This window comes from Equus caballus, chromosome 2 (genome assembly GCF_041296265.1).
Source record: "Equus caballus isolate H_3958 breed thoroughbred chromosome 2, TB-T2T, whole genome shotgun sequence".
Classification (NCBI taxonomy): Eukaryota; Metazoa; Chordata; class Mammalia; order Perissodactyla; family Equidae; genus Equus; species Equus caballus.
In genome coordinates, this window is record NC_091685.1 from 48438715 (window position 1) to 48465137 (window position 26423).

General features: G+C 59.4%; 2 protein-coding genes across 4 annotated transcripts; one reads left to right on the forward strand and one right to left on the reverse strand.

Moving 5' to 3' along the window:
* Window positions 1-246: 246 nt before the first annotated feature.
* Window positions 247-11003, reverse strand: SCNN1D (sodium channel epithelial 1 subunit delta). Its single transcript, XM_070261160.1, has 14 exons — window positions 10910-11003; window positions 5988-6107; window positions 3712-4133; window positions 2812-3019; window positions 2528-2718; window positions 2299-2387; window positions 2061-2224; window positions 1855-1953; window positions 1584-1701; window positions 1401-1479; window positions 1261-1318; window positions 1057-1115; window positions 861-936; window positions 247-743 (listed from the first exon to the last, which is right to left on the reverse strand). Exons 2-14 carry the CDS (start codon window positions 6021-6023, stop codon window positions 462-464), a joined length of 1881 nt encoding a protein of 626 aa, XP_070117261.1. The 5' UTR covers window positions 6024-6107; window positions 10910-11003; the 3' UTR covers window positions 247-461.
* Window positions 11004-11055: 52 nt separating this feature from the next.
* Window positions 11056-25532, forward strand: UBE2J2 (ubiquitin conjugating enzyme E2 J2). 3 transcript variants are annotated; one of them, XM_023636050.2, is made up of 7 exons: window positions 11056-11437; window positions 14299-14429; window positions 16875-16915; window positions 21929-22031; window positions 22112-22250; window positions 22695-22775; window positions 23436-25532. In XM_023636050.2, exons 2-7 carry the CDS (start codon window positions 14299-14301, stop codon window positions 23718-23720), a joined length of 780 nt encoding a protein of 259 aa, XP_023491818.1. In that variant the 5' UTR covers window positions 11056-11437; the 3' UTR covers window positions 23721-25532. The 3 variants fall into 3 exon arrangements, with proteins under 3 accessions (XP_023491818.1, XP_023491820.1, XP_023491819.1); XM_023636052.2 differs by lacking the exon at window positions 11056-11437 and adding an exon at window positions 11491-12047; XM_023636051.2 differs by lacking the exon at window positions 11056-11437 and adding an exon at window positions 11496-11802.
* The last annotated feature ends 891 nt before the right edge of the window (window positions 25533-26423 follow it).

Consider the following 26423-nt stretch of genomic DNA (forward strand, 5'->3'; position numbering starts at 1 on the left):
AGCTGCAGCCTGCTGGGGGCCTGAGGGGAGGCTGGGACTTCTCTGATGAAAACTGGCTCATGGCACCCCAGCCCCCACTCCCTGGCCCCTCTGGTGAAGATGGGCTGGGCTAGGCTTGTCCCGTGGGCAAGTGTCCTCCTGTCCCCCAGCCCCACAGTGTGTCTGTGGCTCCAAGGAGTGGGGGTGCAGCCTGAGGCTTTTGGCTTCCCCGGGGAAGGGTGACGGCAACACGTGCCAGTCTCCAGGTGGAATTGCTGATTTTATTGCAGAGCAGCCCCAGGTCACTGAGTGCCTTGGCCTGGGCCTCCCACCTGACCTGAGCCGAGGGAGCCGCTGCCTGGTTCCCCCCCACACACAGGTGTAGATGGGCATCGTCCGTACACTTAGAAACACGCATGCAGACACACAACACTGACACCAAACACAGACATGCTCCCTTGCAGAGATGTGTGCAAAGACACTCACAGCCGAGACTCCTCAGCTGAGGCTCCTGCTGGAGTCCCTGAACATTTGAGGTCAGGCCCGCAGTCACTGGGCAATGGGGTGGCCTCTGGCCTGGGGCCAGACGCCCTTGTGGCCGCCCCTGGCTGGGACCTCCAAGCCCTGCGGAGCCGGCGGCAGCACAGCAGCAGGGCGAGGGCCGTGGCGTCGAGCAGCAGCTCCAGCAGCTCCAGGACAGAGAGGACGGATGAGCCGAACCACAGGCTCCAGAGGCTGCCCATGGCCGAAAGCAGCTGCGGCACCTGCGGCATCAGTGGGCAGTGAGTGGGCGCCCAGGGCCCTGCCGAGGCAGCGCCCAGTAGGCCTGGCCAGCCGCTGGCCCTGCCCCACCCCAGGCCCTTGGTCCCTGGCCAGCTCACCGAGTACACGGGCGTCTCGTCCACTGTGCGGTAGTTGAGCTCCTGGTAGAAGATGTTCATCTTGGCAATGTTGCTCCTGGGGTGGGGCAGAGGCATGAGGGGCTGGGCCCTGGACCCGCGTGGTGGGGTCACTGAAGGGCCAGGTTGGCCTGGGGCGGCCAGGATGGGACCTCTGGAGGAGGAGGGCTGCACTCACCTGGGGCTCTGGCTGGGCTTCTGGTGGCCCCGCTTGCCCAGCACAGCCAGGATCCAGTCCTGCACACAGAAAGCTTGCTGTGGCCGTGCTCGTCCCAGCCCTTGGGGCACTGCCGGTGAGTGTAAGGCAGGGACCTCAGGGGCAGAGGCTGGTCTAGCTGGGCTCTGCTTATCCGCCCCTCACCCACCCCTTCAGGGCACTCACTGCCGACTTGGAGGAAGGCCACCTGGAGGTCCCAGCAGAGAGCTTGTATGAAGACTCCCTGGGAGAGACAGACCCTGTCACACCCTGCTGTGGTGCCCAGGGACAGAGCCCCGACCCCAACCCCAACACTACCCACTCACCTGCAGGGCCTGGGGCAGCGGGAGGCGCAGGGGAGCCGGTGGGTCTCCAGGTCCCGGTAGAGGCGGTAGAAGCAGTGTCCTGGAGAGGTGGTCACGTGAACCCGTTAGGAGCAACCCAGGGGTGGCGGGAGGTTTGTGGGTTGACAGGGCCCATGGGTGGCAGTGGGCGGGTCGGGGGCTCACCCCAGGCTGGGTGCCGTGTGTAGCTGCAGTACTCGGCCCCCACTGGCAGGGGGTAGAGGTAGTAGCCGCAGGAGCAGGTCTCCACCATCAGCTGCTGGAAGCAGGAGACCAGGCAGGCCTGGGGGGACAGCAGGGGACCGGAGCTGGACATGCCGGGGCTGCCGTCCTTCCCCAGGGTCTGCCTGCTGCCAATCCACCTCTCTCAAGGCCCGCCCACCCTCCTCAGGCCCTCCCCCTCCCCTGACCCCACCCCCAACAGCCCTAGACTCACCTGCATGGTGTACGTGGCATTGTAGAGCAGTGGCACGTCCACAGCCTCCATGCCGTCCGAGCAGTGGCCGTAGGGGCTCCCAAGCCTGTGCACCTCGTCCTGTGGGGTGGGGGGCTGCTTCAGCTCTGCTGGCCCTGCCCTCGAGGACCCTCAGTTGGGCAGGGAGGTTGGGGCCCCTCCTCTGCCCTGCCTCTGGGCCAGCTCACCTCTCGGATGCCAATGGTGGTCTCTGTCCCTGGCCGGATGCTGAAGCCGCGGTGCTCCAGGAAGGGTGTTTGGTTCCTCCTGTGAATCATGACCTTGATGCCATTCTCCGTGGATAGTAGAGGGAGGTGGTCCTGCTGCTCCGTCCTGAGGACCAGACTGATCCCTGGGGGAGGCCAAGGGTGAGGCCAGGCTGGCCTGGACGCCCCTGCCCACACCCAGCCTGGGGCGGGCACTCACCATGGGTGATGCCCGGGTGCTGTGCGGCCCAGGCTCCATTGAAGGTGTAGCAACTGCCGTAGGTGGGATGGTGGAACGTCTGGAAGTGCCTGGAACCAGGGGCCATGCTCAGACCACCACATGCCTTCCGCCATCACCCCCTGCCCATGGCCCGCCTCATCTCTGGAGGGAGCTGTTTTGGGCCAGCCAGACAACAGGGGTGGCACCCACCGGCCCCACCCCCACTCACCGGGCCTGGCAGTCCCGGCCGTTGTAGCGACAGGAGAAGACAAAGTGGCCGCCGTGGCTCCGGTGGCTGTCCTCTCGGGTGGGGGGCAGCAGGGCCAGGATGTTCATGTAGTGGAAGCGGTACCACTCTCGGGCGGCCGTCACGCCTGACGAGTAGACCCGGTAGAAGCAGTCGCCGCCGGTGCTGTTACACTGAGGGGCGTGAGGTCAGGTCCACACAGTCCCTCCACCACCCACGCCCAACACAGCACCCTGCAGGGGACCCTTAGGGCTAGGGACACTCACCAGTCTGAAACCCACTTTGCTCTGGCGGCCTGGGTGGTTCAGCCGCTGAAGGCGGATCCCACGGTCCAGCTGGAAGGAGGGCTCGGGGCCCAGGTCCTCAGCGAAGGGGCCCTCCCAGCTCTCGCTGAAGTTGAACTTGTAGAGGGAGTAGATATTCTCCTGGGCAAACTCATCCAGCGCCTGCAGATGGCGGCGAGCGGGGCTGGGCCTGGGGGCCGGAGAGGGAGGGCGAGTTGAGTCCCCAAAGGCCCTCTGCGCCAGTCACAGGGCACTGCTGGGGAGCCGTGCCGGACATCAGGGGACAGCAGCCCCACCCCCTCCTTGCACGCCTGCAGTCGGGAGCAGGGCTGCAGGGGGAAGCAAGGCCCTCCAGCCTGGCCTGGCTGCCTTGTGGAACCCACCATCCTCCCACAGCCTCCCCACCTGGGCTGTTGTCCTACCCCCTTCTCCTGGGCCCCTACGTGAAGCCCAGCTCCAGGCTGCACTTCTGGAAAGCCCCCTACTTCCCCTCACCCTCCCCGGCTGCCCAGCGCCCAGTGTCCCTCTAGGGCAGCACTGATCACACCAAACCCCAACTGGCTCTTCCTTGTCATCTAACACCCACCCCCCCAGGGTCAGAGGTCTCAGAGGTCCCAGTGGGCACAGGGGCAGGGTGAGGTGGGGACAGGCTGCCTGAGCCAGTGGGGCTTCCACTGTGACCACATCTGGGGAGATGCCTGCAGGCTGCAGAGGTGAGGAGTCAGGAGCCCTCAAGCTGCCCTCCACCTCTGATCCTCACCCTTGCCCCCACCCCTCATCCTCACCCCCCACCCCGCATCATGTTGCCAGCCCTCACCCCTGCTGCCTGCCCCCACCCCACATCCCCACACCCCACCCCTCATCCCAGTCCCCAGCACTCACCGGTGGGGGTTCATGTCACACAGAGTGACCGACGGGAAGAGCTTCCGCTCAGAGTGCACAGACACCGTCATGATGACCGGGTAGCGCCAGTACTGCTCGAAGAGGAGCCCAAATTGCCAGTAGAGCGCACCCAGGGCGCCCACGAGCAGCAGCCCCCAGGACGCCGTCTTGAGGCGGTTCTGGCGGGAGCAGACCAGGCGGATGGTGCCGTGGATGGTGGCATTGGTGCAGAAGAAAGTGAACAGCTCCCTGAAAGAAGTGTGCAGCTCCACCAGCCTCTCCCCTGGCCTGTCCTCGGGTGGCAGCGGTCTGTCCTCGGGCCGTGGTGGCGTGTCCTCAGGCAGCGGCGGCAGTGGTGGCTGGCCCTGGGGGTACTTCCAGATCCCGAGTCCCTCACTGGTTGTTTGGACCACAGTTCCAGCCTGCGGCCGAGAAGCCAGCCTCAGCAGGGCACAGCCCGCCACCCAGCTGACCCCCAGCCAGGACTCCCCACCTCAGACCAGTTGGACTTCCCTTCTCCATCCCTGGGAACTCCCGGACAGTCATGTTCCTCAGCCACCGACGGCTCAGCACAGCCTGCTGACACTCGAAAGAGGCCCCATCAGAGGCGTGTCCACACTTGGGACTGACCCCACGCCATCCCCGAGACACCTGGCCTGGCACCAGGCAGCCTCCTCTGGCATGTCCTATCATGGCCAGAGCCAAGCCTGGGCAGTGGGGGCGGGGACAGCAGGGGACATGGGGTCTGGGCTCCACCTGGCCCTGTTTGCAGGCGGACTTGAGACGGGGTGGGTCTCTGCTGCTGTCCCCAGAGTGGGGCAGGGGCCTCTGAGGAGGTACAGGCCAGGTGACCTGCTCGGGGTGGGAACATTGTTGTGTCTGTGTCCCCAGAGCCCAATGTTGGGGGTCTGGGGGCCCTGGGAAGACTTGACTGTGGGCCTAGATGGCCTCTACCAACCGTCAGCGGCCAGCATGGCCATGTCTGATTGGGACTGACAGAGCCGGGCTGGTCCAGCCACGTCTTGGCCAGGGGTCCGGCTTGAGTGTTGTTCAGTGCTGCGGGCCCCAGGTGGGGCATTCTCCACCCAGCTGAGTCCCTTGGGAAGCCCCATTCGTGGACCCTGGGCTTCAGGAAAAGAAGGTAGGGGGGCTGGCAGGCCAGCCAGTGGTGGGGACCTGAGAGCCTCCCAGAAGTGGAGCCACAGCTGGCCAGCCCCCACTGCAGCTCTGGAGGCTTCAGCATCCCAGGACCCTGGGCCCTCAGACCCTCAGCTCCCCCGGTGCACAGGGATGTGGGCCCTGACCAGGCCAGGCCTGCTGACACTGGACATGCACTGAGTCACCACACAGGCTTCCCACGGGCTTTCCACACTGTCCCCATCTTGGTCTGAATCATTAGGCCTCTTTGCCTGGGCGCAGCCTCTTGGGCTCTGGGGACTGGGCCTGGGCTGGCACCTGGGGGGTTGACGCAGGGGAAGTACCTGTTGCACCTCAGCCACAGTGTAGGCCAGGTGTGCCCAAGCAGGCTGCTCCCATGTGCTCTGGGAACATGCATGTTAGAGCAAGCCAGCCAGCTTGTGGGGCCCAAGGCACGAGGTGGGGGTGGTTCGGTCTCCCCCACCCCAGCCTCGGGTTTGTGGGCCCCCTCGTGCCTGTCGGCAGCCTGGCCAGAACCATATGGCAGCACAGGGTGCTGATGGTGGGTCCCACATAGCGCAGACCTCTGCCCACACGTGTGTCCCCATGACCACACCGAGCCCTCACAGGTAAGGCAGGACTCTCAGCTGTGTGTTACAGATGAGACAAAGGGGACTCTGGAAGGTTCTTTCTGACTCCAGTGACCACGTTTCCCCTCCCCAGACATGTGTCCCAGACCAGCCCCCTCCCGCCCCAGTTGGGGCTGCCAGGGCCCAAGGGGCAGCTTAGAGCCTCCAGGGATTCCTGAGGGAGGGTGGGTTCCACACACCCAGACAGAGGGCCCAAGATGCACGGGGACGAAGGTGGGCACTTGGACACAGCAGGAGCGGGGTTACACAGCCCCTTCAGACACACACACACGTGCATGCACACACACTGCTTTCACACTCACTAAGCCCTCAGTCGGTGGGGGCCAGGTGACCAAGGAGGGCTGCATGACCCTCCTGCCCTCGCCCTGTGTGTGTCCGCTCCAGGCAACGAGTGGGACACAGCCCCTCCATAGGAGAGGGGGACCCCAGGAGATGACCCGCCCGGCTGCCCCCGTGTGGGAGGAGGAGCGCAGCCTGCCCCCTCGGTACCTTGAAGCAGGAGCCTCTGTGTGCAGATGCCTCCATCCCCCGTGGCGGGCGGGCAGCTGCAATAGCGTGGCTCCAGCAGGCGACAAGATGGGATGTGGCCCGACACCAGCGGGCAGCCTCCTATTTATGACAGGCCGGCTGGGGCTGGGCGAGGCTTTGGGGAGGGGCCTGCCAGCCAGGCAGCCACACCTGCTCTGGACCCAGGAGGGGAAAACTTTGGGGCCAGGGACTGGGGGCTCTTCCCCTACCCATGGGCAAGCCCTTCTTGCCAGAGGGTCAGGAGCGAGGCCTGGGACCCTGACCCTGGCTGGGGGTGAGGGGCTCGCAGTTTCTGGAGGGAGAGGAGAGGCCCATGTGGGCTGAGACCCCCTTGGACGCCGGATCTGCCCTTCCCTGAGCAGCCCTTCCTGACTCCTGATGCCCGGATCTCCCTCGGGTCAGACACCTACTCTTCCCTCTCCCAGTAGGCCCTGGCCCTAAGCCTCCCTGCCCGCCGTCCTGCCAGGCCTAGGAGGGGTGCCTGCTTGCCACTGCCTGCCTGGCTTTCACTGCCAGTTCTGACCACAGGTGTTTGTGGCCAAGGGACACTGGGCAGGGGCCTCTGTGCCAAGAACCCAGGTGTCCCCAGGGCCAGCCGCCCAGCCACTGGGATGGGCGCTAATTGTGGGAGCCACTTGGGGCGTGGGTGTGGAGATGGCACCAGGAGCCTGTGGCACATGGCTCAGCCTCCCTGTGGACACGAAGGCCACTGCTGACCACACTACACACCGAGACGACATACCACCCACAAAGATGATACCGTGTGTCTGGGCCACACATGCTAAGAACACACACCACACTCAGGTGTGAGGCCAATGGTGTGTTGAAGGCAGGACACCTGTCTCCGTTCTAGGAAGACCCCCACCTTGGCCCACTGGGGGACCCAACATGTCTCCAGGACTGCCCAGGGGCTTTACCATCCCAGATGGACAGACTCTCAGCCTGGTCCCAGGTTTGAAGGGTCAGCTCAGGCCCTGCTGCCCCCTCCTCAGGGCCGGCTCTTGGTTCCTGACATCCAACCCCAAATCAGTGCTGAGGACCTGAGCTGAGGTGAGGCAGGGAGCCCCCACCTCCACTAGGCCCTGCTGGTGGGGCCTTGGCTCTGAGGAGGAGTGAGGTCACCAGCCTTGCGCCTTCGAAAGGAGGCAGAGGGTCACCAGTGACGTCTGGGAGAGGGAAGTCCGGCTCAGGGAAGAGCTGGTCCTGGACTCTCCCGGGTGTGGGTGCGAATCACGACTCTGTCACTCACAGACTGTGTGACCTTGCTCGACTTACTCAACCTTTCTGAGTCTGTTTCCCCAAGTGCAAAATGGAGCTGAGTTTCCTCTTCATGCTCGAGGCTCAGACATGGGACCGGCTGATGCCACTGGTGTGGAGACCCTCCTCTCGGGGCCAGTGTCAGAGTCCCTGGACTCAGCACGAGCCTGGGGTGTCTCAGGCTCTCCACCCCCAAGTGGTTTTCCTTCAGAGGGGGCGGGCTGTGTCATCAAGGGGATGGGGTGCACCACCCCGGCGAAGCCCCCGAGAAGAGGAAGGCCCCAGGTGCTCTGGGTGATCAGAACGGGAGAGACCTGTATTGCCCAGGGTCCTGGAGTTTGCAAAAGGGAGCCATCTGGAAAGAGGGGCCGTGGGAGGCCAGGTCTGGCCAGGGGGTCCTGGCTGACTGAGGGCAGCTTGCGGGGAGCAGGAGCCCCGCCTTCTTGTGGGCGATAGAGTCCAGGCCAGGGTGAGGGCTGGCCTGCGAGCACCCCTGTCCTCAGGACTCGAGTCATGGCTCATCCGGGCAGGAGCACAAACCCTCCTTCCCTCTTTCTGGAGAAACATGTGAGGCCGCCCAGGTGCCATGAGAAGGCTCGGGGACTGTGGGTCAGTGACAGGCTCCATACCCACATCCAGACCCACGGGCAGGGGAGGAGGCCACTCGAGAGCCCGCTTGTAGGAGGCAGAGGGGGACTCCAGCTGCCTGGCCGGGACACAGAGACTGCATCCAGTGGCAGTGAGGCCGGCAGCCTCTTCTCCCTTCGCGGCCCCTCCCCTCACCCACTCCAGGCCCCGCTGTCCTGAGAGGAGCAGGCGGTGGAGGCTGGGACAGGATAGGGCGTCCCCTGCTCCTGGCACAACGTGGGCCCGCGTGGTCACTCCTCAATAGCTGTATGTTATAAGAATGTGAGAATGCTGGAGAGAAGGCACAGGCAGGTGGCCCCACATCCTCCGCCCTCTGCCCGGAAGGATGGCTGGCCCACCCTGCTGAGCACGGCCCCTGTTGGGCCTTTGAGTGATGGCCTTCACCGAGGCTGGGCCTAGGGGTACCAAGGTGTCTCCTTCCAGGCCAGGGCTGCCCTGGAGATTGGGGTGCCTGGTGTCTTGTGGGACCCTCAGGTTCAGCTTCCCTGGGCGTCCCCACCTTCAGGGGCAGCTCAGAGTTGGCCCTGGGGGGATTCTGCTGCAACAGTTGTAAAGTCTGATTCCTGGTGAGCGTGGACAGGCAGAGGTCATCCTCTCTGGGTGACACTGCCTGTGCGTGCCTCAGGGTCTGACCAGGTGCCTCTCATTGGAAGGGGTGGAGTGTGTGCACCCTTCTTCCCGGGTCACCTCCAGGCTGGCTCTTTGGTGCCCTCCTTTTGGCCCTCGCCAGATGGTGCATTCTGGTCAGATGTGGCCGAGGCCTCAGGTCCTACTGGGGAGAGGGTAGCAGTAACCGGTGGGGGTGGTTCTTGGTTCTAACCTTTCTCAGTTTCCCGGGAGTCCCTATGACATGGAGGGTGGCCCCCATCCAAGATGCTCAAGAGTGAATGCCACTGTCCCCTTCCTGCAGCTTGGCCATTGGCAGAGCTTGCTGGTAGGAAGTACCTCCTGAGGGCCAGTGCCAGCCTCTCCTGCTCCAGAAGGGCAGCCCTGAGGTTTGAGAAGGTCCCAGTCACCACCTGCTGCCAGCATAGCTGCCTACTCCCATCCTGACTGCTGAGGCCACCAGCTCTACAGCCAGAGGGCTGGGCATCCTGGGTCTTGCTGACTGGAAGGCAGCATACTTGGGGCTGGTGGGGTGCGGGCCGTGGGGTCTTAGCAGGACCTGCTGGCCATACCCATCTGGGGCACCTTTCCCTCAGGGTGTGACTCAGGGGTGCTTGATGAGCAGGAGGCTGGAGGCTGATGCCTGAGTGCTGTGAGCTGAGCCTCCCTCTGCAGGCTTCTCTTTGGGAAGCTCCCACATAAGCTGGCACCCCCATTTTATACAGGGAAAGACTGAGGCAAAAGAGGGTCTCTGTCTGCTGAGACCCCAGGCCCACACTGTCACTGCCCATGCTCTGCAGGTGTGCGTGGGTGTGCTCCAGACACACCTGTGCTGAACCCCCAGGTGCTCCGGGGTGACCTCCCTTGAATAGCTTTCCACACGGTAAGAAGAGCTGGGCCCGCCCTGCGTGGGATGGCAGAGGCCTCTGAGGCAGTGGAGTGAAGGTGCGAGGCCAAGATATTTTCTGAGTGCAGCAGCAGGAGGCGGAGCCTGGGGCCCCCAAAAGGAAGGAGGCCTCTCCAGAAGGAAGGAGGCCTCCCCAGAAGGAAGGAGGCCTCCCTAGAAGGAAGGAGGGCCAGGGCTGGGTGACTGGCGGGAACGGAAGCAGGCTGGATTCCCACGGGCTGACTCGCCTGGCTGTGGACTGATGGGACAATGGGCACTCCTTCTGGGTTCTGCCCAGGGCCTAAGGCCAGCCCTGCAGTGGCTGCTCAGATCCTGACTGTGGTGCCCTGGGTAGGCCAGAAGCAGGGATAAGCATGGCCACCCGCCTGCCCTCTGCCAGTGGCCATGGCTGGACCAGCCAGTGCCCGAGGTCCACTGTTAATTGTGTGGTCAGTCACCTTGTTTTGACCAGTGGTTTATCCTGAGAGGCAGTCAGAGTCATGGAGAAGGATGTGGACTCAGGGTTCAGCCCCCTACTGGTGGTGCACAGAGCCTGCTGCACAGCGATGGCCCCTCTGGACCTGTCCAGGCTTATGACCACCACCTGCCTCAGACGCCCAGCACAACCTGTGGGGGGACACCCCTGACCCCCACTAGGCCCTATCCTGGGCTGCCTCTCCAGGCAGGGTGGTGGTCAGTGTGCTGGCCCGCCCAGCCACCCAGCCCTCTCCTCACCCAGACACCAACTGTCCCACCCCCACCTGTCTGCCATCCTCAAGTCCTTCCAAATCCTCCCCCAGGACAGATGTGAGGAGGTGATGACCAGCTCCAGGCTCCTGGTCATGGCACTCCCCATGCTGTCCTGAGGCAGCTCCACCTGCCTGCTTCAGTTCCACTCACATGGCCGGGTGGCCAAGCTCTGCCTCCCCCTCCCCCAGGGCCAGGAGGGGACCGTGGGAGCGGAAAGCGAGCCTCAGTGCAGCATCCACTGGTGCATAATGACCCTATTCATCGGCTAGGCGGAAAATGCAGCCAGGAAACAGTGGAACTATTTTTATGAGGACGGCGTTCCCCATGGGCAGGGGCTGGGAGAGCTGGCCCACGATGGACCCCACCTGGCACAGGTTCCGCCAGGGCTCCCCGTCCCCACGCCTCAATGGTGGCCAGACAAGGCCGGCCGGGACTGGAGTCTCGGGGCCCGGGGCCTCGAGTGCCTCCTGCCCTCTGTTCAGTGGCCACGAGAATTGGGCCCCCAGGACGGACTGGGCCGGTCCTTTGGAAGGTAGCCGGCGGGAGAGTCGGGGTCCTGGGGTCCCGGGGAGTTCAGGGCAGGGCGCAGGTGGCGGCGCCGCCCGACTCACTCCAGAACTGGGCCTGTCTCCCGGGGACGGCGCCCCGCTCTCGGCCGGAGCCCTCTCGGTCCGGGGTCGTGGGGAGGGGACTGTGGGGGTGGGGGATTCCAGGACCCCTGCGGCCGCTGACTGACCCTGGGGCCGCCCGTTGGACAGCACCCTGGCCGAGGAAAGCCCAGGGGGAAAGCGGCGGCGTGATCACCGGCGGAGGTGTCCAAGGTCCAAACCCAGGGGGCTGGCCACCAGTGCGCACGCGCAGACCGTCCTCCCCTGGGGCCCCGCCCCGCGGAGCTACTTGCGAGTGCGCACGCGCCAACCTTCCCCACCTCGGGCCCGGCCCCGCGGAGCTGCCCGCCGGTGCGCACGCGCCGACGGTTCCCGCCTCGCGGGTCGGGAGGCGGCAACGAGATGCAGGGGACGTCCGCCCGGCCGCCTAGAGCGGCCGCCCCCCGCGCGCAGCGCACCGGAATCGGAAGCGAGGACGGCCCCGCCCCGCGAGCGGCCATCTTGGAAGCTGAGGCAGCGGCGGCGGCGGTGGTCGGTGGGACAGGTCCCGGCGCGGCGTGGCTCTCCGGCGTGGGCCCACTACCCCGCTCCCTGCTCCGGCCTCGACCACGGCGAGCCCGAGCGCGGAGGCGGCCCACGCGCGGCGACGGGGAGAGGTGAGCGCGCGCCGGGCCTCGCCGTGCGTTCCCCCGCCGGAGCCGGCCCTAGCGGGGCGCGGGGCACCGGGCCTCCACGGCGCGGCCCGCCCCACAGCCTCCGTGCGCGGAGCCGGGGTCGGTTACGGCAGGGCGCCCGGGCTCTGGGCCGGGTGGGCCTCGCCAGCGCGGGGCTGGTTGGGCGCGCGGCTGAGTCGTGCGGTAGGGCCTCGTGGGAGCGGCCCCACGGGCGCCTCCGGGACGAGCCGGCCGGCCCGGGTCTGTGATGCGCCGGGAGTCCGCGGTGGGCGGAGCGGGGCCGTCTGCCCGCCGCCGCTTCCCCGCGAGCGGTCGGCACCCCACCTGCGTCCTGAGCCCCAGCAGGAGTGAGTGTGCCCGGGACTGCGCCCTGGGGGCTGGAGAGAAATCCGGGGGCCGAAAGTCGGCCCGGGCCGCCTCGCCGTCTGTGCCGCCCTAGTCCGCGTCTGCTGAATGCGCGCGCCGTCCCCGCCTCCGGCCGGGGTCAACCTTCTAGCCTGTCACTCGGTTAGCACCGTTTAGCGGGTCTGTGTTTAATTCAAATCCGGTTCCCACCCACTTGCCGGGCCCAGGCAGAAGCGGCTAAAGAGAGGTAAGGCCGCAGCCCGGCGGGAATAGATGTAGTGAGTGTGTGGGAATACCCACGCGGCGGTATAGGGCTCTGCTCGCTCCAGGTGAGTGAGACCTGGTGTCGTCTGGCTTCAGTAGAAAGGACCCAGAGGGTGTCACTTAGTGGGAAAGGCCAGTGTGCACACTTCAGGCACGGTGGGATCCTGGTGCCTGGAACATGCAGTCCCTAATCTGCACTTCCCGCAGTGCTGACCTCTGTGCAGCTCCATCCTCAGGCAGGTGCGTAAGTGGTGGTGGGGCTGCCTCCGGCGGCCCTGGGCATCCATCCAGCCTATGAAGCAATTCTCATGGGGAAGGGAGAGACTTCCGTTAAAGTACTGGGCATGGGTGTGTCACGTGCCCATCCGGTCGGTCAGGCCAAGGTCTCCTGCCACACCATCACCTGAGTTCTCCTAGGCATGGTGGGACCACATCTGGAGAAAAGGGAGCAAGGGAAGCGGATGCCGGGCACACGGCAGGTCTGTCTCAGTGTGAGACTGAAGGACTCCTGCCCTGTGATGTTGCGTCGGCTGTTTTCTCTCCGCTCCTGTGTATTAAAATTTTTTGTCCATACCATTTTTGTCGTCTTTGTCTACGTTCTCTTCCCTTCAGTGTAATGTATCTTGTTTGCTCTGTCAGTGGGGACTTGGTGCGAGGGAACCGAGACCTGTTTAGTGGTCTGTGCAGGTGCTGTAGATATGCTTAGAGGGGACGATGGGGAGACACTGTCCCAGCTGAAATCTGGGGGCTGTGAGAGCACCGCCCTGAGGGAGGCCAGGGAGGGGCGGATGGGAGCCCTTTCTTTTTGTGAACTGAGCAGTTGAATCATAAACACGATTTTAGAGATTATGCTTTTGAAAGCAAGAACGAGAGAAGTTTGTAGTGATGGGCAGGGCAGGGTCTGTTTTATTTATCTTGTGTGGCTGTCCACTGCCTTCCATTCAGCGTCCAGCCTGGCTGCTTCACCGAGTCCAAACACTTGTGCTTGAGTTATCCAGCAAGGTGTTTTGTGTATGAGCGTTAACTTCAGGGTGAGCATTTAAAAGAAACAGAACAGTCCTCCGTGGTGGTTCTGCTTTTGGGTGTTTGCTGTGGGTGTTAGTAGGTGTTGGCCCAAGGTGAGGCACCTGGTCCATTTGGCTTCTTGGGTCAGGATCTTCAGGGTGGTGCTGGGTGGGAAGCATGCCCTTCCCAGGCTGTCAGTGGCTTGCGTCTGCTGCCGGCACACCAGTGATTTCTGCTAGGGCCTGCCAGGCACCTGTGTGATGTGGAGCTGGGTTGCAGGGAGGCCGTTGAAGGACAGAGGGTGGAGGCTTTTGACCAGGAAGGCGTTTGAGGGACTTGGCTCTCAAGCTAGGCCAGGAAGGGCCTAAGTGAATTTTCTGCCAGTAGAGACGGCAGAAGTAGGGAAGCAGCCATATGATCAGGATGAGAAGGGAGTTTGGCACTCCAGCAAATCACGGGCCTTGGGAGTCAGGAACTAGGAGGGCTGGCTGGGGCTGTTTTGTAGAGGGCTTGGCAGGCAGGGGGAGGTGTTCACGTTTTTTTGCTCAGCTGTGGAGGAATCTTGAAGGGCTGTGATCAGAACTGTGCATTGAGAAAGTTACTCTGACTCAAGTGTGCAAGATGGACTGAAGTGGGGAGAGACTAGAGGTCGGGAGGCCAGTGGGGAGGCGTTGTGTTAGGTGGGAAAAGTAATGAGATGCTGCGTTAGGGTGAGTGTAGTGGGAATTGGAAGGAGGAAGGGCACGAGGATCCTGAGGTTCAGGGACCCCAGAACGAGAAGCAGGGTTGGGCGATGGTGCGCACAGGAGGACCCCTGTGGGTGCCCTGGCTGAGCCTTCCTTTGCAGGCCCTGGGGGTGTGGAGCGAGCACTCAAAGCCCAGTTGTAGTCTGGTGGGGATAGTGCTCTGAGGAGCATGCAGCCGGGCAAATGGGCCAGGAGTCCACAGACCCCTCTGACGAGGTAATGTGTAGGCAGAGACTGAAGAGAGGGAAGGAGTGAGCGTGTGGCTGTCGCCAGGGAACAGAAAGTGCAAGGGCCCGGAGGCTGCGGAAGGAGGGCAGGTACAGTGGGGGGTGGAGTGACTTCAGGTTTGTGCTGGCCGGGATGTCAGGGTGGAGATCCTGGCCTCTGGGGTCCATTGCTGTGGCAGGACAGGTTAGGGACACTGAGTGTCGGTGCCGTGGAGGTCCCTTAGGTGTTGTAAATGTAAATGTGTATTTTTGACAGATGAGCAACAACAGCAGTAAGAGAGCTCCGACAACAGCTACCCAGCGACTGAAGCAGGACTACCTGCGAATTAAGAAAGACCCGGTGCCTTACATCTGTGCTGAGCCCCTCCCTTCCAACATTCTTGAATGGTAAGGCCTGCGTCACCCACTGTCGCCTGGGTTCTCTGCTGGCCGGGTTGGGTGGGCTTGGCGCTGGGAAAGTGCACCTGCACCCTTCCAGGTGTGAGCAGACTGAGGCCCACAGACACGCTCTGGTCATCTTCATAACGGCCAGCAGCTGGGGACACGACAGGTCCTCCTTGACTCCTGTACACTGGGGCTGAAGGGAGTCCTTCCTGGGGCCAGACTGGTCTGCGGGGAGGCTGTCGGGGAGGCTTCGGGCTGGGCAGGGCTCACAGCTCTTAGAGGAGAGACTGCATTTCTAGACTCTTCTCTGCTCTTTGCCTCTTGTTGCTGTGAAGTGGCCCATCCTGCCTTCGAGAGTTGGTGATGGGGGGACAGGGTTCCTGACCTCCAGCTCCTGGCAGTGGCCGGGCACATGCCTGAGAGGATCTGTACCTTGTGAACATTTGTTTCATAGTGGGTCTTTCATTGTGTTAAAGTTTCGTTACGAGGCTGCATGCCTCTACAGAAGTGCTGTCCTTCCCAGGTTTGCTGGTGATTTTGTGAAAAATAAAGTGTAGGGCTGAGGTATTAAGAAGCATTTTCTCTTTGTTGAAGGATGTTTTTATGTTTTGATCTTAAAAAGTACTATTCAACTTTTTTTTTAATCCAGAGAAAAGAGATTTAACTGAGTTAACAAGAAGTATTTTCTAGGTTGGACAGGTGTTCAAGGATTCTGAGTCCACCTTCCTTGGCTTACAGAGAAGGGCCACTTCCACCAGGGAATGGAGGAGTCTCAGGGTGAGGTGGACCTCACGTGTGAGTGAGGGTCAGTGTCGCAGCAGAGCTCTCCCTGCCCCCAAAGGGCATAAACTCAGTGGGGCCCCCAGGATGTAGCTGGCAGGTGGAGGGATGGGTTCCATGGCACTTGCAGGAATATCCTCATTTTGTGGGAAATTCCTCCCTACATGTGAGTCGGGGTCCCCAGGTTCCATCACTGGCTAGGAGGACACACCACTAAGGTTTATTATGGTGAAAAGACAACAAAATCAGCAAAGGGAGAAGGCACAGGGGCAGAGTCCACCAGAGATCAGGCCTGAGCTTCCCGTCCCTGTGGACTCACAGGATGCACTGAATTCCCCTGCAGCGAGCTGTGACAGCCATGTGGGGTGCTGTCCATGGAGGAAGCCAGTGGGGGCAGATGGCGTAAGCACCTCTGCTGGCACCTGCCGTATCCCAGACTCCAGCAGGAAAGCAGGTTTTCTTTAAACATAAAATCTAAATTGTTTGCACAAACAGTTAGGTGCTGTTGACGTGGGGAGGTGCCGCCCCCCAATCCAGTTTGCAGATGGTGGCTGAGGGCAGCAATGTGGGCCCTTATGTGAGGTCTCCTGCCCAGCTGTGGGGGTCTCTCCCCCGGCTGGGAGAAGAGAAGAGCCTTCTAGAAAAAGTCTGTCTTCACTCCACCCCAGGGCTGCTGGGCACCCTTGGGCACTTGCTCACCATCCCTTCCCAGTGTTCTCAGCCTGGGTGCAGGAATTGGGAGTGACAGGCGAAGGCCACATTCCTGCGAATGTCATGTGCTTAGCTCTGAGGGTTGTCCCTGCTCCCTGACAGTGGGTGAGAAGACTTTCTGAGTCAAACATAGCAGCAGATGGCAGGTGTCGTGTCGTCCCCAGCGTTAAGGCGACGTACATGTGCTGGTAGGAAGAGTGGAGGGATGGTTATCAAAATGTGACCCATTGTGTCTGGTCTGGCATTTCTGGTGCGTTCTGCTTTCTCCTTTGTGCTTTTCTGTTGTGTTTGAAAATCCATGAGCCCAAACACCTCTCGACATAGAGCTGAAGCCGCCTCTCTTTGCGTGGGACAGCGGAGCCCGTGTGTGCCACCGCTCTTGGTCTGAGGCACATGCGCCCACCTAGGGTTGGGCTCCGTGTGAGACTTTGGTGACAATTACAGGCTGTCCCTGTTCCTCCTATTCGAGGACAGCTGCTCTGAGGTCGTGTGTGGTTCTTCCAGGACATCAATGCCAGGGGGACACAGAGCCACCTCGTGTCACCAGCTGTTCCCTGTTTAGCCTACTACATGATACCTGGACACACTGAAAAATACAAATTTTCAAGTATGTCTCTAGAATGTATTGTGAAATTAAAATTTAAAAAACTTTCAGTTGATGTTAGTGGTTAGAGAGGATTAACTTCTTGCATATTGTATTGTGGGCACAAAAGTACTTTGTGGAAAACTTTGGTGGTTCAGCCTCTAAGATCCTATTACAAAGTGACTGAAGCATCTGCAGCACAAGAGGCTCAGGGCTGTGAAGCTGCCTCGGTCGGAGTTTAGCCTTCTCCTCTTCACCTGCTGAGTGTCTGTGAATGTCCAGTTTGGGCTGCCCTACAAACCCCAATCTGGAGTGACTTGGAGTTTGGAGAATTGGCCATTCCCAAAGCCACCTGATTTTCTTCTCTCCCTCAGGCACTATGTGGTCCGAGGCCCTGAGATGACTCCTTACGAAGGTAAGTCTGCTCTGAGTTAGAAGAACAAGAGGCAGTTTTTCTATGGTGAATAGACCTTGCCCGTTAAACACCTTTCATTTCTAAATAGCATTCCTTCCATTTTGGATGTGTATTAGTTGGATTGGACTTAGGTGGAGCTCATCCTGTCAATTCTCCAAGTTCTAGAGGTGTTTGCTGAAAGTTTGGTTTTAACGACGTGTCTCAGTCTTCAGGGGGTCGTCTGTAGGTATCTGACGTCAGGGAGCTCAGAGCTGGGACCCAGGCTTGGGTAAACGGTAAACAAGGCCAGGTTCTCCTCACTTCTCAAGACTGGGATGAACGTCATTGAAGCAGAGAAAAGTGTGTTTATGGAGTACTCACTCATTGCCCAGTCCTCTGTGCTAAGTGGTGGCCCCTTGTGTGGACAGGGCACTGAGGCCTAGGGAGGCTACAGGACCCACTCTGGGGCTGCTGAGCACCTCTGCTCTCCTTACTGCTGCCAGACTGATCCGGTGAGGCCACCTAGGGTTGTCTGGTGTCGTTTACAAGGTAGACCTGGGAGCTGTCAGTCAGCAAGCTTCTGAGGGCCTATGGGGAGCCACGTGCCATTCTCGGGCTAGATTGAGAGATGAGCTGTGCCAGGCAAGCCCAGGGCAGAGCCAGGCCAGGTGGGCAGGGCCGGGCCAGGTTGACAGGGCCTTCAGTTCTTTAGTCACTGGGTCCTGACTTCAGGTGGCCAAAGCAACACCGTTTGGTTTGCTTATGTGTGGGAGTTTTGCATAAGATTTCACTGGAAAAGAGTTCTGCAGCTAGAGGAGAAAGTTTGAAAACCACTGCCCTGGACTGTCAGAGGCGAATGGTAGAATGGAAAAGGCCTGGCTGTCTGGAACGTGGTTTGGCAGATGTGTCACTACCCTACAGGGACTTTGGAATGATCTGTCCTAGGGAAACAAGTATGCAGAAGCATATCTGCTGTAGGGTGGGTGTTTTCTTAGAAAGTTGCTTTGGGGACCCCCCAAATGCCCAGCAACAGGGTGTGGGCTTGATGACGCCTTGTGGTGGGTTCCTAGAAAGACGGGCTTCAGAACGGTCTGTCCCGAGTCTGGCCCCGTGGCTGAGTGGTTAAGTTCACGTGCTCCGTTTTGGTGGCCCAGGGTTTCACAGGTTTGGATCCTGGGCACGGACATGGCTGCTCATCAGGCCACGATGAGGCAGCGTCCCACATGCCACAACTAGAGGCATCCACAACTAAAAAATATACGGCTATGTACTGGGGTGTTTTGGAGAGAAAAAGGAAAAATAAAATCTTCAAAAAAAAAAGAATGGTCTGTCCAGATCATATTGAAATGCTTTTTAAATATGTGTATGTTTTTAACAAACTTGAGGCAGATACACCAAGAATGAGTAGTGTTCTCTTTTAAGTTTTTTAATTCTTTGTTGTTTTAGTACTTTCCTAATAAATAGTGAACATTTATTAATTTTTTAACCAGACCCCCCCACCCTTCCATCCCCCAAGACCAGCCAGGACTGTTGCTGGCTGAAATGAGCCTGGCCCCTGGACAGGGGTGGAGGTGGCAGAGAGGAGAGTGCAGGCCCTGAGTGGAAGTCTGCAGGGGCTGGGACTGCAGGAGACCCCTGTCCCCACAGCCCCTGCGGCCCTGGTGTCGCCTGACTCTGCAGAGAGAGGTGCTCCCTTTCTAGTCACAGCCCCATCACTCCTGCTTTTGCCTGTCCTGTTCTCTCTCCTGTGTACTTTTCCGCTGGTCCTGGCCCACAGGCTGCAAATGCGCCCACCTTCCTGTGAAGATCCCTTCAGAGACAGAAGCCTTTTCCTACTGCCCTGTTACCCCCGCTCCCTCCACTGCCCTCCTCCTCTTCAGCTCAGCACTACCCTCTGCTGTCTGCAGCCCAACCCTCTGCTGACTGCCCTCATCAAGATCTCCAAGGGATTCCTCTGAATTGCCGCACGTGAAGGACAGCTCTCAGGCCTCAGTGTCTGGGCCTGTGCAGACTGTGACTGTGGTGGCTCTGGCTCCCTCCTCACTTGCTCCTCCTTTGGCTCTGGATGTTCTGACCCTTCCTTTCCAGTCTCCTAGCTCCTCTCCCAGGTCCGCATCTGCCTGCCCAGTGTTGGTTGGCACTGGTGCTGTCCTTGCTGTGGGCTCTGTGCCTGTGCTTCTCCTGGCATTCTCCAGGCAGAGCAGTCCAGGCATTTCAGAATCTGCTTCCTGTCTCTAATTGATCCCTAGATTTTATATAATCCCATCAAAACCTTAACAGAATTTTTGTAGACATACACAAGCTTATACTAAAATTTTTATTCTGAAATGTACATGGAAAGGCAAGGACCTAGAATAGCTAGAACAATTCTTAAAGAGGGTAGGATGGGAGGAGTCACTCTGCCTGATTTTGAGACTTGCAGTGTAGGCTCCGGTGATTGGGTGGTGTGGTGTCCATGGAGGGAGATGCAGATCCGTGGAATGAGTAGAGAACCCAGAACAGTCCTGCACAGTTGTGGCCAACCGATTTTTGACCAAGTTGCAAAAGCAGTTCAGTGGAGGAAGCGCAGCATGGTGCCAGGGCCACGACACTTTCTGTGGTTTCTGTCCCCTGGTCTTAGCCAAGGCCGTGCTCTTGGCTCCGTGCCCTGGGGACACTTGGAAGGGAGTGGGAGCTGCTGGCACAGGGGTTCACGCATCCCCTTCTCCACGCCCCTGGGGGTGGGCTCAGCACTTTGACTTCTGGGTGATGCTCCGTCTTCCCGTGGCCCCTCCATTGCCTCTCAGGATGCGCCTCCTGGCTGCCCTCAGGACGCGCTTCTCCCACAGCTCCTTCTCTGCAGTTCAGAGTGTGCGTCTTTGGACATGGAGGATGGTGCACTTCTGTGGCTTAAGGGAACCGGCTTACTGTGTGTGTCTTGCAACTTGCGGTTTCTCCTTCACTTTGTGCTGTTGGTTGTTTGCCCCCTGTAGGATTCTCGCTCCGCGGCTGCTGCACCAACTCCACAGTGTGGATGAGCGGTGCACGGAGCTCTTCCCTCCAAGGACAAGCAGGGGGTTGCTGGTTTTCATTGGCAGTGAACCACTGTGTGTGGTTTTCCATGTAATGGTCAGCATCTCTTGGGTAGATAACAAAAGAGAGAACCACTGGGTCTGTGCGTGTGTTAGCATTCTGTTTCCTGGCCTGTTCCCTCAGTGGTCCAGGCAGGTATATACTTGTACAGCAAGGCAGGGCCCACCTTCCCACCACCCTCCATGAAGCTAAAAATGGCGTTTCCTGCTGCCTAAGCCGCTTCCTACTTAGTACTGAGCCAGACATGTGTAGTGGCTATTCCTGCTTCCTCTTGGGAAATGGGCTGTTTATATCTCTTGTTTATTTTCCAGTTTGACTTTTCTTTGTGATTTTGAGTGTGTGTGCTCTGAAATGTCGTGTCTGACATTAGTCTGTCTGTCACTGGTGCACCTGTCTGTTCATCTGGCAGACCTTGCGGGTGGCACTTGCTCAGGTCATCCCTCCAGCATTGACAGAGCGTGGAAGGAGTGGAAGTGACAGCCCTCATGTGAGGCGGCCGAGTGCTGCAGCCCACACGAGGTGGAGGGAGGCCTTACCTGAGAGAAGTGTTGGACCAGAGACCTGGGGCACCTTGGGATTAGTGTGTCCCAGTCCTCAAGATGGGACCACGCCCAGGGTGCTGGGGGACAGCAGGGAGCCCAGGTGGGAGGACAGGGCAGTGTTCTCACCATACGTGCACACTTGCATGGCCAGGAATCCTGTCAAATGCACCTTCCGCTCAGCTGGTCTGGGGTGGCCTGAGGTCTGTATTTCCCACAGGCTCCTAGGTGCCCCCTGAGAGCAAAGGTGACTGTCCTGGTGGGACCTTGAGCTGAGTGACCCAGGGGAGATGGTGAGGCCAGCAAGGTCATCCAAGTGTCAGGCTCTGGATCACTAGGAAGGTGAGGCCCACAGGATTTGCCAATGGAGTAGATGTGATGGGGAGTTAGGGCACCTCCCAGATTTTAGTCTGAACAACAATTTAGAGGATGGAGTTGCTGTTTGGGGAAAATAGCACGAATTCTGTCTTGGAGCCATCTAGGGCACTGTTGCCTGGTCATTACATGGGTCTGGAATTGGGCAGGAGTGTAGAGGTCCAGGTGGAGGTGCTGGTTGGAGTCATCACGGTACTACCTATGTCACATGAGACTGGTGTGACCCCAGAAGTGCGAGTGATGCGGGGAGAGCACCAGATGGAGCTGGGCAGCCTGCACTTGGGGGGATGAGGACAGGAAGGGGAGGCCAAGCCAGGGTGGAGCTTCAAGAAGGTGGGTCAGGAGTGGTTGTGAGGCCTGAAATGTGGTCAGACTCCCCAGTGGAGATGTCTGATGACCTTGAGATGAGATTTGGGGGACCATGGTGGGAACAAAAGCCTTGTCAGGGTGGACTTGAGCATGGCAGCCGTGGATGTGGCTCTCCAGGGATTTTACCTAAAGGAGAAGGGAGCAGCTGGCAGGAATTGGAGGGCAGTGGGGGGAGTGGTCAGAGTTGTGTGTTTTGTTTGTTATTTTTAAGATGGGGGAAATGATGGCAGGTTTGCTTGTTGCTGGGTGTAATTTGGTGAAGAAGGAGAAATGGGTAGTGCAGGAGAGAGGGGTCCTGGAATGGGATGACCTCATCTGATACACTTAGGAGTGGACGGGGTCGGGGGAGCCCTGAAGGTTCTCTTCTGATGCTCTCCTCTTGGTGATTGGGGCACAGGAGGGCCAAGGAGGGGCTTGCAGTGGCCATGGGGGCAAGGTCCCACTCTGATGGTGATCAGGAGCCCCCAGTGAGACTGCTTGGAAGATGTGTGTGTTCCAGGGATGGTCGAAGGATGGGCATGGAGGTGGGGAGACCTCACTGGGGTTTGAGCAGGATAAGAAATGGGTGACAATGGTGACAGTCAGCCTGCCAGCTGGTGTGGGAGTGGGTGCTGGGGCTTGAGACCATGAGGAGTCACACCGTCGACAATGACAAGGCTCTTTCTCTGTTTTGATATAGGTGGCTATTATCATGGAAAACTAATTTTTCCCAGAGAATTTCCTTTTAAACCTCCTAGTATTTATATGATAACTCCCAATGGAAGATTTAAGTGCAATACGAGGTAAGACATTTCTGCAGTGCTTCTGACGTGTGCTTGTGGTTACGAGTGTGTGCCCTGTTGAGTGGGTCCCTTTTTTGCAGGCTGTGTCTTTCCATCACGGATTTCCACCCAGACACATGGAACCCGGCCTGGTCCGTCTCCACCATCCTGACTGGGCTTCTGAGCTTCATGGTGGAGAAGGGCCCCACCCTGGGCAGCATAGAGACGTCAGACTTCACGGTGAGGGGGCATGGCTTAGCCTGTGTCCTCCCCCCCCCCCCCCCCCCCCCCCCCGGCACCACTGGAAAGACCCACTCTGGGGCTCCTTGTTCTCAGCAGCGGAGGAACAGGTGGTGCTTCCTCGGGGCCCTGGGAGGGGCGGGCAGCATGCAGCCCCTCTCTAGACAGTGAAGGTGTCACGTGTGGGCATGATGGTTCCTCCTTGTGAGCTGGCTTTACTTTTCTCTTGTTTAAGTTGGAATCAAGTGGAATATCGCTGATGGTAATGGGAAGGTAAATAAGCCTCTGTAAAGCTATAAATTAGTTTGTTGTGAAGAACCAGCTTATGGAGTCTTTTGAACAACATGAGGACAGCAGCTCTTGACCATGAAATAATCTGTGTTTAGAATCTGAAAGAATTGAAATTAGTCTTTGGGCTGATATCTCCCTTCTCTTTCTTCCTAGAAGAGACAACTGGCTGCACAGAGTTTAGCGTTTAATTTAAAAGACAAAGTCTTCTGTGAGTTGTTTCCTGAAGTCGTGGAGGTAAGAAAGTGAAAGTGCTTTTCCCCATGTCAGAGTTGCTTTCAGATTCGATTCTCTCTAAGGAGGAGATGTGTGCTCCTGTGTGTCCTTCTGCTGTGTAGACAGTACAGAGGGCACCTAGCCCCACACACGCTCTTAGGTGCAAACAGGCCAGCCTCTCTCCTCAAGGCGCCCAGCGACCCAGGGGCTTGGACAGCAGGGTTGGAGCTGGGGAGAGATTGAGGATAGCAGAGACTGGGCTTGTCCCCGCCACGGAGCGAGGGGTGGAGAGGTTCTGGGCAGGATGCTGGGGTTCCAGGTGGGCCAGGAGTGGCGGGGACGGGAGTGCCCTGCTGTGAGGGACTGGAATGCTCTCTGGTCTTGGCACTAGAGCAGAAGATGTGGCCGTGTGCAGGGGAGGCTGGACTGCACAGAGATCGAGGATGCGGCGATTCAGTGTTCCTGGGTCCTGGCTCTGTCCAGGGCCTGTGAGGCACAGGCTCCGTGATTCTGGCAGGTCACTCGGCCCCTCGTCTGAGAAGCAGGGCAGCAGCAGCGCTTGCCTCCAAGGGCAGGCGTTGGGCTTGGACACTTGCAGCTGGCCTGACCTCGGGCCCTCCCCGGTCCTCAAGGAACCAGTTTGTTTGGACCAGCCCTTGTTTCTTGCTGTTTTTGTCTTAGGAAATTAAACAGAAACAGAAGGCACAAGACGAACTCAGTAGCCGACCCCAGGCTCTCCCCCTACCGGACGTGGTTCCAGATGGGGAGACACACCACGGCCAGCATGGGCTTCAGCTGCTCAACGGGCACGTACCGGGGGCCGGGCCCCACCTTGCGGGGCTCCAGCAGGCCAACCGGCACCATGGACTCCTGGGCGGCGCCCTGGCGAACTTGTTTGTTATAGTGGGGTTTGCAGCCTTCGCCTACACGGTCAAGTACGTGCTGAGGAGCATAGCACAGGAGTGAGCCACACGCTGGGACCAGCACAAGTGGTCGAAAATGAGGGACGCTGGGCCCGAGCCTGACATGGGCTGGCTGGACGTGCCTCCGAGCGCAGGGTGGACCCGCCTGACTCCTGGGGTTAGCTTTTTAAAAACCTTTAAGAGGAAAACAAAAACCAAAGTGTGTAGTTTGGATTTGGAGGAGACGCGAGATCCCCAGCGCCCTGTTCTTGCCCTGGGGTCTGTTGGGGCTGTGGGGCTTGGGTGTCGAGGAGGAGGGGCCTCATGCTTTGGTTTTATAGCTCATCTCCTGTATTGTCTTTGGACATGTTTTAGCAAACCTGTTTTTCATTTTATTAGATTTGGTCACTTAAAATATAAGCCTCGATGCCTATCAGATACTCTTGTGTTTTCTTAGTCCAGCGCAGCTCTGACTCACCAGACGGGAGCTGGTCCCACGGCTGTGCTCAGCTGGCCTGGGCAAGGAGCCTGCCGGTGGGCCCCCAGGGGCCAGCTGGCCAGGGGCAGCAGTGGACGGGGACCCAGAGATCTGGGATTTGGCCTCAGCATTTTAAAATGTGCTTGTGTTCATTCTGAAGGAAGCACTTTCTCCTAGGAAAGTGGTGATGTTGAAGTTAAGCATCTGCTCACTCTTGACCACTAGGGGTCGTCCTTCACTTAAAGCCATGGCTGAGGATGGAGGTGGCTGAGTTGCCCCCATGGCCTCCTCCAGGCTGCGGCTGTGGCAGCTGGTCCTCGGTACCCCCAGAGCCTTTCCTCTGAATTCCTCATGTCCTGTGGCCCAGAAGCCACGCCTGTGCTGGTGGAGGGTGGAGCCCCAGAAGCTCCACAGGAGTCCCCACCTGACAGGCAGGCTCTGTGCTCTGGGGCTTCCTGCACACTGGCTGTGTGTGGTTTACCCTAAAGATAGGCTCACAGGCTCTTCTCCACAGCTGGTCCATGTCGGGTGTTGGCTCTTCCCAGGAGATGACACAGTGAGGTTGGGCATCATAAAAGGGGACAGGCTGCCCTTGAAGAACACATCAGCGGCAGAGCGGGCAGGATCGTGGTTTTGGGACCGAGGATTCCCTGGATTGCCGACATGTTCCCGTTCTGCGTCTCTTTCACCATCTCCCCTGCATGTGGTGCAGAAAGAGCTGCACCAGCCCCGGATGAGATGCTGTGCCCGCACTCCAGAGGACACCGGGGAGCTGAAGTGTAGCCATGTGCTTGTGCATATTTGACTTGTTTTGTTTTCTCATCAATTTATTTAAATCGTCTATAATTTACCACTTGTGTGTATTTAACCCACTCTTGTGAAAAAAAATCTTTCATTATATCTTTGTTCCTACATTTTGTGCTGTTTGAGTCTGTGTTGGCGGAAATTTGAGTCCATCTCAGCCCAGTGCTGGGGTAGCCGTTGGGCAGGCCGCTGGCTTGGCCTGTGGAGGAGTTGGAGCTGTTGTCTGTCATGCTTCTGGGCCCAGATGCCTGCGTGTGCAGCGGTGGGCAGGGGCGAGCTCTGCCAGGCCTCCTGCTCTGCTGTGCTGGACACCAGGCCTCACCCTCCATCCACAGCCAGCTTAAGGTCACGTCTGGAGGTCGGCGTTGTTCCAAACACTCATTTTCTGAGGCTCTGGGAGGCAGAATGTTTAGCAAATAGTCTACTTAACATGTATTACTTCTTTTCTGTATGTGAAATCTCAACCTTTAAAAACCCTTAGTCAGCAGTGGGAATTGACCCGTGCTGTCCAGAGCCTTCACTGGTGCCCAAGGTGGCGTGCTGTTTGAAGTGAGCCGAAATAAAAGATGATGTCCTGTTGGGCCATGCATCTGACCCCTCGTCTGTGTTGCTCTCCCTCGGGGGGAATCTCAGGCCCTCATTCTTGTGTGGAGTCCCTAGCGGAGGGCCGTCAGGCATTCTTAGACCACCCTTGGACGTGTGTGTCCCCAGCTGGCACACCCGCGCCCTTTGTGACTTGGACCGCATAGTGAAGTCCGTCTTGATCAAAGGAGAAAGGCCCCTGACAGTTGATACTCCACAGACGTGTAAAGCGGTCTTGGCAGTGTGGACCGTGGTCTTGGGAAAAGTACTTCCAGCGCTTCTCCCTTAGGAAGGGTCTCCCAGGCACAAGTCTGAGGCTTCAGTACCAGCAGGCGCCACCCAGAGGTCTGGGTCTGAGAGGCTGGAGCAGCTCTCCCTGCAAGGGCAGTGGGGTGACGGCCTGCCCTGGCTAGTCAGGGTGTCCAGTGTCCAACTGTGGGTGGGGGGTGAGAACTGGCAGCTGAGCCTCCCTCGGGGGAGCTGTGGCAGGAAGATGTGGATGTGCTTTCCAGGTGGCTCCAGTGCTCACAGGGAAGCTGGCCCAGGACTCCCGGGATGTGGGGGAGTGGCTCTGGAGAGCAGAGTGCTGGCTCCCTAGCTTTCGTGTGGACACTGCACCCTGGGAGCCCACCCCTGGCACTGACCTTGTAGGACGATACTGGAGCCTGGCACAGCTGGCAATGCCCGTGCAGCAGCCAGTCACAGAGGGCGTGTTGCCAGCAGCACTCTGCTGCATGCTTTCAGGATCAGGCCAGCAGGATGCAGGTGACAAAAGCAGGTGCCCAGCCTGTGAGGAGGGGTCTGGCAGCTTGGCTGCCTTTCCTGACTCATTGCTGGGCGCAGGTCACTTCTAGGGTTTCAGCTGGGCCGGGCACAAAGGAGTCTTCTTCAGCGTGGCCCTCC

Coding starts and splice junctions, on each gene's coding strand:
- SCNN1D (XM_070261160.1), bottom strand. CDS start 6,023: ATGGAGGCATCTGCACACAGAGGCTCCTGCTTCAAG. Junction 2,388..2,527: donor GGCCGGGACTGCCAGGCCCG/GTGAGTGGGGGT, acceptor CCCTGGTTCCAG/GCACTTCCAGACGTTCCACC. Junction 937..1,056: donor AAGCCCAGCCAGAGCCCCAG/GTGAGTGCAGCC, acceptor GCCCCACCCCAG/GAGCAACATTGCCAAGATGA.
- UBE2J2 (XM_023636050.2), top strand. CDS start 14,299: ATGAGCAACAACAGCAGTAAGAGAGCTCCGACAACAGCTACCCAGCGA. Junction 14,430..16,874: donor CCTTCCAACATTCTTGAATG/GTAAGGCCTGCG, acceptor TCTCTCCCTCAG/GCACTATGTGGTCCGAGGCC. Junction 22,251..22,694: donor TAGAGACGTCAGACTTCACG/GTGAGGGGGCAT, acceptor CTTTCTTCCTAG/AAGAGACAACTGGCTGCACA.